This window comes from Sapajus apella, unplaced genomic scaffold, assembly GCF_009761245.1.
Source record: "Sapajus apella isolate SASKATOON/1434 unplaced genomic scaffold, GSC_monkey_1.0 scaffold41, whole genome shotgun sequence".
NCBI lineage: Eukaryota > Metazoa > Chordata > Mammalia > Primates > Cebidae > Sapajus > Sapajus apella.
This window is the reverse complement of record NW_022436981.1, coordinates 13,067,569-13,083,182: the sequence shown is the minus strand read 5'-3', so window position 1 is coordinate 13,083,182 and position 15,614 is coordinate 13,067,569. Positions and strand designations below refer to the sequence as shown.

The window sequence follows — 15,614 nt, the reverse complement described above, 5'->3', positions numbered from 1 at the left end:
GGTTCCACTAGGGGTCTATCTTTCAGGGAGTGGCACTTAGGTGGTAACTGTGCTGTGTGACACAGAAAAAAAATAAACAGCAACCATTGTGGAAGACAGTGTGGCGAATCCTCAAGGGCCTAGAAATAGAAATTCCATTTGACCCAGCAATCCCATTACTGGGTATATATCCAAAGGATTATAAATCATTCTATTATAAAGACACATGCACACGTATGTTCATTGCAGCACTGTTCACAATAGCAAAGACCTGGAACCAACACAAATGCCCATCGATGATAGACTGGACAGGGAAAATGTGGCACATATACACCATGGAATACTATGCAGCCATAAAAAATGATGAGTTTGTGTCCTTTGTAGGGACATGGATGAATCTGGAAACCATCATTCTCAGCAAACTGACACAAGAACAGAAAATCAAACACCACGTGTTCTCACTCATAGGTGGGTGATGAACAATGAGAAAACATGACACAGGAGGGGAGCATCACACACTGAGGTGTGTTGCGGGGGATTGGGGAGGGACAGCAGGGGGGTGGGGAGTTGGGGAGGGATAACATGGAGAGAAATGCCCGATATAGATGACAGAGGCATGGAGGCAGCAAACCACATTGCCATGTATGTACCTATGCAACAATCCTGCATGATCTGCACATGTACCCCAGAATCTAAAGTACAATTAAAAAAATAAATAAATAAACAGCACACTGTCTTCTCTACCTCTCAGTTTTCTGGGCCCAATCTTCAAAAATAAATCCACATTCAAGTTCAAGGTATAGAGGATGGCATCTTGTATTCCTCTTTGTGGAAGTAGAAGTAGTCTTTTAACTTAAAGATGTAATTTTATTTTTTTGAGGCAGGGTCTTGTTGTGTCACCCAGGCTGGAATGCGGTGGCACAGTCACTCCGCACTGCAGCCTTGATCTCCTGGACTCAAGCAATCCTCCCACCTCAGCCTCCCAAATAGAGTACCTGAGACTACAGGATGCACCACCACTACGCCTGGCTAGCGTGTGTGTGTGTGTGTGTGTGTGTGTGTGTGTGTGTGTGTGTGTGTGTGTGTGTTTTAATAGAGATGAGGTTTCACTATGTTGCCCAGGCTGGTCTCAGTCTCCTGGGCTCAAGCAATTCATATGCCTCAGCCTCCCAAAGTGCTAGTATCACAATCATGAGCCACAGCACCTGGCTTAAGATATAATTTTCATTGCTGCTTTTGTTGTTGTTGTTACTGTTGTTGAGATGGAGTCTTATACTGTGGCCTCGGTGTGGAGTGCAGTAGTGTGATCTCAGCTCACTGCAACCTCCGCCTCCCAAGTTCAAGCAATTATCCTGCCTCAGCCTCCCAAGTAGCTGGGATTACAGGTGCCCGCCACCACGCCCAGTTACTTTTTTGTATTTTTAGTAGAGATGGGGTTTCACTCTGTTGGCCAGGCTGCTTTCAAATTCCTGACCTTGTGATCTGCCTACCTCAGCCTCCCAAAGTTCTGGGATTACAGGCATGAGCCAACACCACTGACCAATATGTAATTTTTAAATAAACGTAACGGTGGTCAATTTATAGTCATACACAGAATCACCCAACAGATTTGCTGTTTAAGTCCCAAGTAAATATTCTACAATTATATTTTATTAATCAATCTTTTGAATTTTTTTCACAACTAGGCTAAATATCACTTAGTTATAAGAAAAAAAAACTTCATGTTGTAAGCAATATAAATGGTGTATTTTCATATCATTGTGTTGATTTCTCACTATTTTAATTCTCTGGGGTAAGAGTATAAGAAAGTACAATTGTTTGACTTTTCAAATAAGCAAGTGTAACAATCTAAAAGTTATATTTTCTTGTACTTATGTTTTGCATTTCAGGAAACATCCCAGTCATCTGGACTCCCTGAGTTTGTTAAAATAGTAGAAGTTGGACCCAGGGATGGATTGCAGAATGAAAAGGTAGTTTTACACCATTTATTTCAAATGCTGTCTAAATAGTAATAGGTTTAAGATTTTAAAGATTTACATGGATTTCATATGTTACATGATTATATATTTTTTGTCACTTGCTACTTGAATTTATAAATTACAAATAACACTCACTTTGACTTAGGAATTTTCTGTTTGTACTTCAATAGACCCTATATAATTTACTTATACAATATTTCCTTTTGTTTTTATAGGTTATAGTTCCTACAGATATAAAAATTGAATTTATCAATCGACTTTCCCAAACTGGCTTGTCTGTAATAGAGGTGACTAGCTTTGTGTCTTCCAGATGGGTACCACAGGTATGTAAACCCGCAATTTCTTAATTAGATCTTAATTCAACTTCACCAAAAATTATTTAGTAAATGCTGTGATATTAACTTGATATAATGACTAATTTTCCATTTTCTTACAAAATATTAGCCTGTGGACTATGATATGATTAAATAGAAACCCTTTAATGACATCCTAAAAGTTACTTGGAACTTTATACTAAGCCTGTGTGAGTATAGTTCTATATCATGGATAGGGGACAAGGCCTTGGAACAGCATTTTAGGGGGTCTGCCCTATCTTTATCATTTTATGGCTGATTTTCTAAATAATCTGAACATCTCTGAATACATGAGTCATTTTGTCTGTTAGAAGCAAATGATACTAAGTATCCTGATAGCTTCCTTCTAGAATCCCACATTAAAGAGTGAGAAATGGAGAGACATACTCCTTTTTCTTTGCTTTTTTTTTTTTTTTTTTGACACTTGTATTTGCTATAGGGATACAGCATCAAATAGGTAATTGAAGACAAAGCAGAGAGTCATCTAGAATTTTGCCTTGAAAGATGACAAAATGATACAGCTTTCAATCAAGTTTTCTGGCATGTGGCAGCAGTCATCACTTCTGAGACTTGACTGATCTTTGAAACATCACTAGTAATCATCAACCAGTGTGATACTCTCTCTTCCTCATCCCAGTCCTTGGATCCCTTAATTTCTCCACAGCAGTTAGTTTCACCAACTACTCTTGATATCATTTCCTTAGTTTCCATTATTCTCTAATGAATCAGTTATTTTCCCAATTGGTCTTTCTCTGTCATCTCTGACATCTCTCTTCACCTCTTAGTTTAAGGCTCCCCTAAGATTCTGTTTTCAGTACTTTTCTTTGCCTATCCTCTTTTCTTTGGCTATCTTTCCAACACTAACAGTCACATCTATGAGGACAACACATTTGCATTTCTAGTCCTGCCTTCCCTGATAAGCTTCAGGTGGATGTACCATCTCCACCTCAATCTCACGGGGTTAAAATCAAATTTATTTTCCATCCTGCTTCATGCCAGGAGTGCAACTCTTTCCTTTAAAACCCTGGACTTGAATCTTTAAAGAGCTGTCTTTATACCCCATGACTGTCATGGTCAGTGAGGGATACTGACCATATATAACAGAATAGCAGACTGGGTAGCTTAAATAGCAGGATAATTATTTCTCACAGTTCTAGAAGCTGGGAAGTGCAATGCTTAGGCGCTGGCAGATCCCACATCTGGTGAACACCCACTTCCTCATTTGTAGATGGCCACATTCTCATTGTATCTTCATACGGTGGAGAGCAGACACAGGGAGCACACCCATGCCTCTTCTTATCATGTCACTAATACCATTCATGAGGGCTCCACCCCCATCACCAAATTATCTTCCAAAGACCCCTCCTTTTAATATCATCACATCACATTAGGTTAAAATTTGAACATAAGAATTTTGAGAAGATGCAAACATTCGGTCCACAACAGACACTGATGTATGAAATGTCTTCGTTTTCAATATGGCCTATACTTGTCTCTTCTTTTCAGTCCCATTGATACATTAGTGATTCAGACTCTCATTAAAAAATTATTGCAGTACTCTTTTAAATGATATTTACAAGCACTGTTCCTCCATTCTTTATACTTTTCTTGTAAAATAATCTTCCAGAAATATTAGCTTTCACAAAGTCTTATTTGTTTTCCTTCCCTCCTTTCCTTCCCTCCCTCCCTCCCTTCCTTCCTTCCTTCCTTCCTTCCTTCCTTCTTTTCTTCCTTTTATAAATTAATCTTTTGAATTTTATTCACAACTAGGGAACAAACCTAGAATAAATCATATCATTTTATAGTCCCATCACAAGGAAGCCCCTCCCTCTCTCCGTCCCTCTCTCCATCTCTCTCTCTCTCTCTCTCTCTCTCTCTCTCTTTCTCTTTCTTTTTCAGTTCAGGGGCACAAGTGCTTGTTTGTAACTTAGGTACAGATCTGTCATGGGCGTTTGTTGTACAGATTGTTTCATCACCTAGGTCCTAAGCCTAGAATCCATTACTTATTTTTCCTTATCCTCTCCCCTCCTCCACCCTCAACTCTTCAATAGGCTCCAGTGTGTGTTGTTCCCCTCTGTGTGTCCATGTGTCCTCATCATTTAGCTCCCACTTATAAGTAAGAACATGCAGTGTTTGGTTTCCTATTGCTGTGTTAAGGTGCTAATGTGTTCGATAATGGCCTTCAGCTTTATCCACGTCCCTGCAAAGAACATGACCTCATTCTTTTTACGGCTGCATAGTATTCCATGGTATATATGTAGTAAATTATCTTTATCCAGTCTAACATTTATAGGCATTTGGGTTGATTACATGTCTTTACTATTGTGAATAGTGCTGTAATTAATGTTCAGATGCATATGTCTTTATGATAGAATGATTTATATTCCTTTGGGTATATACCCAGTAATGGGATTGCTGGGTCAAATGACATTTCTGTCTTAAGGTCACAAAGTCACTTTCTGAGTTCTTTAATGGGTCCCTTCTTTCCATTGACAAAGCCTAGAAATTTTGGTTGGGTATTCAAGACTGTTTATACCTGTTCCCTTTTTTCCCTTTTCAGCGTTAACTGTACTACTATTAACTGTATTACTCTGTGGAAGTTACTGCTAAACCAAGCTGCTTCTTGTCCTCCTTCTACATGTCCTGCTTCTTTGTCCATATAGGATTTTACCTATATTTGCTTATATACATCTACATTTCTGCGTTTCTCTGCAGTTAGAGCTCAATTAGATCAACAAGTCTTAAAACATGAAAGGCATTTTAATTGTACTACATTTGAAGTAACAGAAGCCACAAGAGGATTAAGAGTAATAATAATATGTCACCTTTCATAGAGGGTTACATTTATGTATGTTTTATCTTTTCCTCATCACTGTATACCCGTTTCTTGGTACATAGTAAGTTTGTGCTCAATAAATAATTATAAAATAAATAATGAATCAATCAGTCTGAGAGAACAATACCATATTACTTTCAATTCTCTGTTATGAGCAATTAACTCTCACTTTGTTCATGTATGTGGTCCTGTATAATTAAGGTCACAAAAATATTTTTTAGGACAACACTATTAGTTTGATTAAGCTGGACATATGATCTTAAAATTGTCAATTTGCAAAATGCTAGCCATTATTTCACTAGCCACTAATAATTTTAAATGAATGCTAGACCTTTTTATTCTTTTTATCTTCATCAAGTTACTTCTATCTTTGATACGGTCTTTGCTAATTTCACATATTTGATTATTGCTGGAGAGAAACTAGATAGGCTACTATAACTTTAGAATTAGTGTTATAAAAGAGAATAGATTTTGCTAATATTATTTCACAAATATTGACCAACCAAAGTTATATTGCAAACACTAAATATTGCTAGCCATCTTCAAACTTCTCTTATTTTTCAGCGGTTTTACAAAGCTGCCTGCAAAATAGTCTTTCCTATTGTAATGTTCATGGCCATATGCTTGTATTGTGCAATAGTGGAAATTGATGATAGATTATTTTTTAAACTGATTTAGGACATACCCAGTGACATTAAGAAGGATGAAGGGGAAATCCTTTCTAGAAGGCCACACTTGTTGCATAGCTAGTTAAGAGAAAAGATGGACAAAAGAAAGAAAAAGGCAGTCCTTTTGTGAGAAGTAATTGGAAAATGCTTCCTGACCTCACATTAAGTAGATACATGTGATGGGACTATAAAATGATGTGATTTATTCTAGGTTTGTTCCCAGGTTGAATTTAGGGCTTAACCTATTGAAATTTAATGAACTCTTCCTAGACTCAAAGTATTACTGAATAAGTGACTGAATTCCCCCACATAGATTTTGAGGACAGTTGTGGTGAGAGGAAGTGCTTCTAAAACTCCGTCCCTGTTCACATTCTGCCTTGAACTTGAGTAAGTGACTTAACCTCTCTGAACCTTGGAAATCCCAGCAGCAATGCCTGCAGTACTGGAGTGTTGGAGATTATACGGCACGTGAATTGTCCCAGTGTATGAATGCCCACAGCCCAGAGCACCTGACTCCTGACCAGTGCTCACTGCTGTTACTTAAGGGAATGGCTAAAGATAGACTTACTGGCTGATCTTGGGCTCCACACAAGTTAACTGCCTTTTCTGATAACCAGCCTTTATTCTGAAGATTAAAGTATGTGTATAGTTACAATATTGAGTTGAGCTCAAGTTGAATAATTGAAGACACTCTGCCTTTCAAATACTAAAGACTATGTTATATATTTTACTTTAATATTCATCTGGTTACATACATCCCAAATATTTAAGTGGTTTAAATAAATCACAAACTTGTAAAAGATCAGTGTGCCTGAATCCAAGAAAGATATAAAATTCATCTTCCAAAGTTATATCAGTCACTTACTATGTATTGTATCAAATATTGTCAAAGGCAGATATTGAGGATATTCTACTTTTGCAATTTGATTTTAGATTTCACTGAGCTTATCTGAGCAGAGCATTTTAAAATTTCTCTTTTGAAATTTTATATTACTCTCTTATTTTAGAAAAAATATCTTATGAGGTCAGACTTGTCTACTTAAAATAACATCTGAGATTTTCGATGATAATTTTAGAACAACAGCTTACATATATATTGGTTAAAATAATTTCTACTTTTAAGGACAATGTGTGTGGCTCTAAATTGGTATTCTATTAATTCTCTGCATCTTATATTTTTCCTTCAAACGTAGGTCATGGGAATAGTCCTCTAGTTTATGTTTAGATTGCTGTTTGATCACTTATTTCTGTTTTTAGGATTTTAAAGCTTTTTTACAGTTTCCCTCCTACTGTTTTGTTTGGCAAAGACTTTCTAACTCAAACAGCTAAAAGAAAAGTTCCACAGTAGCAGGGTGCCATATAAAACAGGATCCCACACCTATAACCTGAATGGCTAGAGATGATAAAATACCTGTCATTAAAAAATACACATTCTTTACAACTTATCTGGAAAAACCTTTCCTGAGAGTGACATGAAATATAAGAACATTTGAAATAAGTCCAGATAGCCCCTCACTTAGATGGAATGAACAATAGCACCAGAAAGAAAACATGTTTATAAAAATAGATAAAGTTTATTGCAACTTTGGAATGTGGCTGTTAGTAGTAAGCCATTTATGCTATAAATAAAATCTATTAAAAAGTGAACTAGAGTTTTGCATTCATCTTTAATTTAGCGATTTGATTGTAAATATTTTTATTCACAGTGATTAAAGTGAATATCAGTTATTTAAAAAAATACATGAAATATATATAACATTGTACATTTATGTATGCCTTAGGCAACGTCTTAGTTTAAAAATATTTGCTCCCTGATTAGCTATTTTTTAACTGTTGGATTAGATGGGTCACAAGTCTTAACAGCAGAGAATGAAGATATATTTTCTTTATAAAAGTAGAAAGAAACATATGTAAAAGACTAATAATTATTTTCAAGTCGCTCTAATGAGTGGCTACGCACAATGTTAGCAAGAAGGAACGAGTAAACTTACCCCTACTCTCCTTTAGGTGTGCGATACAAGTAGGTCTTTATTGGCATTGAAAACACATTTATTGTACTGAAGTTTAAAATTCGGGTTTACATTGATGAGATGCAGGAGGCCGTAGCTTCTGCTACGGAGTCTATTCCTGATGTCTCCTCCTAGCTCTTTTCTTTTTGAGCAAAGTAGGTGTGGAGAAGAGTCAAAGGAGGTAATTGTGAAGAGGTGTGTATATGTGTTGGGGGCGGGGGGTGGTGAAAGAGAGACAGAGTGAGAAAGAAAGGAGGCAGAGAGCCCCAGATTGCTTGCTTATAAGGCACAGTTCACTGAGAAAAACTGCATTTGGGAAAGGTTCCAGAGTAAGACTCATCATCCATTATAGTCCTTATGAGTTGGCTTCTGTCACCTCCCCAAAGAGGTTCCTGATGAAATTTACCAAGACCACAGTTATTATTCCCTGGTGCTATAGGAGTCCTTTACCCAGATAGGTCAGGGAGAGGAGAACGCAGGTTGAAAGAGGGAGCGAGACTTAAACCAAATTCTCTCCAAATGAGCCTGACTTAAAATACTCAATTCTGTGCATAGAACACTATTTCTTCCTACACACTAAGATGCCAGCTTAGAGGTCAAAACCATATTGTGACCCAACTCTCACTTAATTGGTGACCTACTCAGCAACTGTGAGTCTTCCACTATTTTTTTATGAGAGATGCAGTTGGGCCGAATTATTCAGTTATCCTTAGGAACTAGTCAATTAAAATCACTGAGAATATTTCTTGGTGAAGTCTTCCTATTTTTGTCTTTTCTACTGAATTGGTAGAGTAGTGCACACACTAGTGTTTCTTCCTTGTAAGAGTTGTCATGGTTCATTTTCTGTTTCTAAATACATGAGGCTTATTTTGTTTCTCAACTCATACAAGCAAGTTAAGTTTCTTACATAACAAATAATTACTGTTTGTCCAATATTTGGTCTCAGAGAAGAATGAAGACACTTAGTTCTTTAGTAAATGAGCTCAAATGGTCATTAAAAGTTAAATGAGGTAAAACTGCGCTGAGAGCTAGATCTACATAGATAAAATACGTCAGCTCTTCAAGAAAATAGAAAACAAGCATATACACTGTTTATCACCTAATTTCATTTCCAGTATTTAATGGAATGAACCATAGACTCTTTACATTGCTTCAGTTGATCTAATGTGTTTTCACTGACTATGCAGCTTGTGGGAAATATTACATGTGTTTGTGCAAGTGTACATATTCAATATATGTGATTGCTACATATCCTTGAATGCTAGTAAATTTGTGTTGGTTCTTCTAATTACCCACACACCAAATAATCTTAAAATTTAATGGCTTAAAATGATAACATTTGTTTTTGCTTATGGTATTTGTGTATCAAGAATTCAGTAATGGCTCAATTGAGCATCTCTAGCTAGAGATTTCTTGGGCATTCACAGTGAGACAGACAGTGGTCAGGGCTGGAACAGCAAGGGCAGGGGCCTGGGGCAGCTGCAGGCTTGCTGTCTACCTCTCTCTTCATGTGTTCTCAAAGCCTCTCTACGTGGTCTCCTGCAGGGGTTACTTTGGACTTTATCACAGCATAGAAGTTTTAGGCACGTAACGTAAATGGCTCACAGCTCCAAAGATGAGTGTCTTAAAGAGCAGGCAAATGTGGCATAACTTTTATAACCAAGTCTTGTAAATTTTATAGCATTACTTTTTCATAATCTATTAGTTGAGGCAGTTACACAGCCCACCGGGTTTCAAAAGGAGAGGACAGACACCACCTTTTTATTGGGTCACAGCATTCTGGAAGAGCCAGTGGGAGAGGAGATACCATTGGGGCCTTTTTATAATCTGCCACCCTTACGTTTTTAAAACTGGCCTAATAATTACCCTAATTATATGCTTTTTCTTACTAATAATTAAATAACAAGTACAGTTCACAGATAAACCAAGAAACTCCCACATTTTAAAAAAATACCTATTTAGGACTGTCATGGCTACCAAGACTTACCTTACTTCTGTCTACTCCCTTAATAAAATTAATTTGTTTTGCTTTAAATGAGATTAAGAGGTGTTGAAAACGGTGAGCACACACTGCCACACAAATCACTGTCTTCACTGTAGAATGAAATTACGTTCATGTGTTTCTGAAGCTGTGTTTTTTATGTCCAGACCTGTTCATCAAAGTCCTAACTCTGTATTGATACCTTTTCAGAGTTTATTGTAGCTTCTATGGTGTGTCTGTCATGCACATATCATTCAGTTCTACATGTTAAATTATTTATGAATATCTACTTACTTTTGAAATAATGTACACTAGGAGGATCTCTTTTTAGTGCAAAATATCAATGTACTCTAGAAATGAAAAGTAGCAATTAGATTTTTGTTGCTCTTTTGTTAGCACAAAACACCCTGAAATATTTGAAGTTGCTGTGTTAAATGTTTCTCTAAATTTGCAAACTTTTCTCTGATTGAATGCAAATAATATAATAGTACATATTTTGGATACTAATATAATAAATATTCTGAATACTAGACACTCTTTAATTTCGCAGTGTATTTGATTTATATCCTATACAAGTGTTACTTATGCAACAGTGGTATTATTTACTGTATCTTTACAAATAGTGACCATATTCCTGAATTCTTCTGGTCAAGAGTGGGGGCTGCTCATCAATTCCTGTGTTTTTAAGTAGGGATTAAGTTTAAATGCAATACTTTAAAGTTGCACTCTACAATCATATCATTGCTCCTGTTACTACATAGGAGCAATGTTTAAATGTTTAAAACATCCTTTGTCTCGCTCAGAAAAGAATGTGAACATTTTTTTTGTTGGCATGGTGGAAACTATTTTTTTTCTCTTTAAACTTTTTTTAAGGTTAACTGAAATAAAATGAAGGAAAATACCTGTTGCTAACATTGTTTGGTATTACCCAGCATTCAACAATAACTTCTACTCTAGCTGAGACATAGTTCCACTACTGTATCCTACGAAAAAGCAAAGCTTACAATGAAAACAATGTTAGAAAATTTATTGTTTAATATTCTTATATTTTCAAGCAGAACATGTAATTCAAGTTTTTTGGCCTTTTTACCCTCACTAGCCTAAAAATATTATACTCAAAAGATTATTATGCTCTGCATGTACTGCTTTTCAATAGGATGGTAATTAATTTGTTCAATTACACTTTGACTAACAATTTGGGGTTTCTTTGTTCTTAGATTTATAAAAATAACCAAAACATAATATTAAAATAAAATCTTCTACTTCAAAGGTCACCTACCTTTTTGGCACAAAGGAATCATTTTGTGGAAGAAGATTTTTACATGTACAGTAGCGGACAGTTTCTGGATGATTCAAGTGCATTACATTTACTGTACCTTTTTTTCTATTATTATTACATTGTAATATATAATGAAATAATTATACAACTCACCATAATGTAGGATCAGTAGGAGCCTTGAGTTTGTTTTCCTGCAATTAGATGGACCCATCTGGGGATAATAAAAGACAGTGACAGATCATCAGGCATGAGAATCTCCTAAGGAATGAACAACCTAGATTCCTCGCATGTGCAATTCACCATAGGGTTTACCCTCGTATGAGAATGTAATGCAGTGGCTCAACAGACAGGAGGTGAAGCTCAGGAGGTAAAGTGTGTGATAGGGAGTGGCTGTAAATACAGGTGAACCTTCCCTTGCTTGCCTGCTGCTCACCTTCTGCTGTGTGGCACTGTTCCTAGTTCTCAACCGGCAACAGACCAGTGCTGGTCTTTGGACTGGGGGTTGGGTACCATTGCTTTACCTCACCTTTTATTCAATTGTATTGGGTTCATCATGTTGGCCAATTTTTTAAATAAGCTTTTCCATGAAAAGAAGAAAAAAACCTTTCAAAGCTGTTTTGGTCAAATTGAAATTCCACTTTTATATCTGACGAAGAGTATCTTAAAATTTGGTCTTGTAGAGCTATATGCATGCATTGACATTTGAAAGGTCTGTATGTAACTTCAAAACCCAAATATAGGTCCGGTTTGGCTTAGAAAGACTTGATTCTGACTTATTAGTGATCTTTTTTGCATTACTCTGAATAGTCTGTTGATAAACATTGTTGATACTATTTTAGTATAAACTCATTTCATTGATCTGACTCCTAGGCCACTTAAGTGCAATCCACTTTGGGAAATGCAGAGTATGCTCTAGGGACTAGAATAGAGGGAATGAAAGTGTTTAGTAATACTTAATTCTAGTAATACTTAATTCATAGTTACAGCTTACTCACTTGGAGAATCACATCCATTACTCAAAGCCTAGATTACACTTTAAAGCATTAAGATATTAAGCATGATCTGGATAGCCCACCAGTTTTCAGTATGTTCTGGGAGCAGTCATTTTCAAGAATACATTATCCATGTATCCTTGAGCACTGAAAATGAAACATATCATAGCAGTTATTTTTAAATAATTACGAATGAGTTTTAAAGACGTAAGTTTTGGCTGATGTTCATAAAGAGTTATTTGAGTAATTTTAAAAAATAAAAATAAAGTGATTTTTCTAATTTTTAGAAACACACACCTTTATCTAAAATTATCTGATTAAATTGCTGGGATAATCTTTAGAAGTATATGTAGTAAACAAAGAGACTTAGAAAAATAAACATGAATGCCAAAAGTAATACTGTATCCCCAATATAACATTAGACAATGGATTTTACATGTCAAAACCTACACATTACTGCAATGTATATATGCTAATGTTTCACTTGTTTTAAATTTGATAAAAGAAAAAGAATGTAAATAATATAAAGATGATTTTTATTTAGAGTATGCCTATAAATCAAAAACTTATTTCATAAAATATTTGATTTTATTTGGCTTTTAAAAATTTTATCCAAATTTGTTTATCTTGAACATTTGACATATCAACACTTATTAAAATTGTAATTTTTAGAATAATAGAATATTTTGTAACATCTATGGATATTTGGTATTTTTATTGTTAATATTTAAGATATTCTTTGAAGAATGCTGTTTATTTTATAAATGTCTTGGACAAATTTAAATTTGTCATTGCATAAGCTTATAGGCTGTAATTAAGAGCTTTGAAATATCAACTTGTTGAAGCAAATTCATGCTTAACCTTACAGCACTAATGCTACTTATTTCAGACCTTCTTATACTGCTTTAATGTGGAATCTGTTTATAAATTTAACACTATTATTAGTCAAGATGGATGCATCTTATATTGAATTCTACTTATAACACATAGTAAGAAATATATTTCTGAGTAGCCCAAATATAGTCATTCCTCCCCCCACCCCCCCCCCAGATCCTCCAGGTTATGGGTTTCCTGAGGTTTTTTTTTTTTTTTTTTTTTTTTATCACTTTTTATGTCTGTTTAACCCATGCTTTCTGGTGGAGCAATACAAAATCTGAGACCTGACTCTTACTTATTTGTGGTATGATTTGGCAAAGTATTTTCATCTCTCTATGCCTTGGATTGTTTCAATTTATTCACCCATCCATTTATTGCTTTTATTGTGTCTCTATTCAAAACTTATTGAGTTCTTTGTTGGACCCAGACAAGTTCTTTGTTGAATAATCAGTAGTTGCCAATAATAACCATTATATGTACCTAATAAGGTAAATCTAAGGTTAAATAGATAACTGGAACAAAATGAATAAAACAATTCAAACTCGTACATACGATATTTTAAAACCAAGTGAATATCTGTAAATTAGTTATAAAATAGAACTTAGTAACCAGGTTGTTAAGCAACTTGTCATCAAGCACTCTAGCCAGTGTTTTTAAAGTTGTGTCTTATACCAAAACAGAGATCTCCAGATCCATATGATGGTCAAACCACAAATTTGCAGTGATGGCATTGCTTGTTGTGGAAATAAGACCCTTCTTTTCCCCCAATGAGACAGCCAGTGTCTCATTACTTATTACCAGTGTCTAATTACCAATGAGTTAGTCTCCTTCAAACAATCCAGGCCTACCCTCCACTCTGGGCAAGTTGGCTTACAGAAAGAAGTGTAAGTATAGAAGAGAAACTTCATTTATAGTCTGTAAACAGTAACTACAATTAGATACAGTATTTTAAAAATCACTTCTGTTTTCATGCATGGGAAATAACAACTCTGACAGTGTTATTATCAAACATAAAGACATGATATATGAGAGGCAGCACAGTTGAGTGGAAAGAAAATTATACTGGGAGCTTTGAGACTTCTTGCCCTGTTTCAGAAGGATGTTGAGAACATGATTGTTTTGACATGGGAAGACCAGGAGGGTGGTCACAAAAGGCATTGACCTGAACAAAGAATAACTAATGCATATTTATTATGTTTATCTTAGGAAACTAGGAAATGTTATTGAGTAAAATGACTTTTGTTTCTCTATCCAGAATGTTGGTCTCCCACTTTATAACTCACAGGTTCATTTTGGTAGCTTGGTTCTATTTTATTAATTAAAAATGAATACTTGTAGACATTAGTGAATCATGACTAAAATGTCTTGCCTGCATTCACAATAGGAGAGTATGGGCTGTATGCTTCTATTTTGGTCACTCTTGAGACGGATATGCATTTCACTCGATAGAGGGCAGTACAGAGGTCTTTAGTAAACAAAGGTAATGCTAAGTAAGGAAATACAGGAAATTATACACAAGACCAAATTAGTTTCAAGTCTTCTGGACTTAAGAAGTTTTGTGAATATGGTGTCAGTCTATTTTAGCTTTGGCAGCCAAGACAGGGTATTGGGTAGAAAAAAAAAAAAAAAAAAAAAACTGGATGTTCAATTTTCCAGAGATTTCCTGTGTTTATTATTGTAAGACTGTGATTTATTAAAACTGTCTTACTTCTTCAAGCAGACCAAGATTTCCTCTGTGCTACTGAGGCTAAGATATATGGGGTTTGTGCAAGAAGTCTGTGAATGAGACAGGGTTACAGTACCCAGGCTACAGTGCTATTCATAGCTGGCTAGAGCATTTTCACCAGGGTTGTCAGGAAGAGCTCTAGTCTCATTTTTTCTCATTACTGAACATACGAATGTATTACCTTTAAGGGGAGTTACTGCTCAAATCGAGTTTTGAGTTATAGGGTTTGAAACCACATTATTTACATTTTTATAGTAATCGGTGGCATGTGTTGAAGAAATTGCATGCTCTATGTCTCTTTCCTGTTGTACGCCTGCATGCAGAAAGTAATACTATCAGTTGTATCTAATACAGCTACTGGAGACTGTAGACAAATAACTTCTGACATTATATACTCATTTTGAAGAGATATGAATATTGTCCTGGATGATAGAGTTGGTGATGGAGCAAAGAAAAGCAAGAATCCTTCAAAAATATATTTTTAAAATTACTTAGCAATCTATATTAGTGAGAAGAAGAAATGGGGGCTTAGAGGTCCATGAATTTATGTATGCATCCTAGCAAAATTTAGGAAAGTTGATTAAACAGAGAATTTATGAACATGAGATGCACTCGGAAATATTATGGATGTACCAATAATAGGATATACCAAACTGAACTCAGTTGTTTGTTGATAGTATCTCTGGAGTAGAAACAGAAATACTAGAGACACCATGACTCTGTACTTCAAAAATATCCTTGACTATTTTGATGATATTGCTTTGAGCAAGATATGAAATTTTACCCCAACTGGTATTTTCCAAACTTTTGTTTTTATCAGTGAAACTTTTTTATGGTCAGGTTTATATAGAACTTCAACATATGATACAAACAAGAAAATTACCATAAAAGATATGGTGAGGTCCCTTCCAGGCTGTAGGAGAGGTCCTATCAATG

General features: G+C 35.4%; 1 protein-coding gene across 2 annotated transcripts in view; it reads left to right on the top strand.

Annotated features, from left to right (window-relative positions):
* Positions 1-15,614, top strand: part of HMGCLL1 (3-hydroxymethyl-3-methylglutaryl-CoA lyase like 1) — a 151,810-nt gene that overhangs the window by 33,154 nt on the left and 103,042 nt on the right. For both annotated transcript variants that reach the window (XM_032299746.1, XM_032299748.1), the window contains 2 exons: positions 1,869-1,949; positions 2,174-2,281. In XM_032299746.1, coding sequence (XP_032155637.1) covers positions 1,869-1,949; positions 2,174-2,281 — 189 coding nt within the window. The remainder of the gene's footprint in view (positions 1-1,868; positions 1,950-2,173; positions 2,282-15,614) is intronic.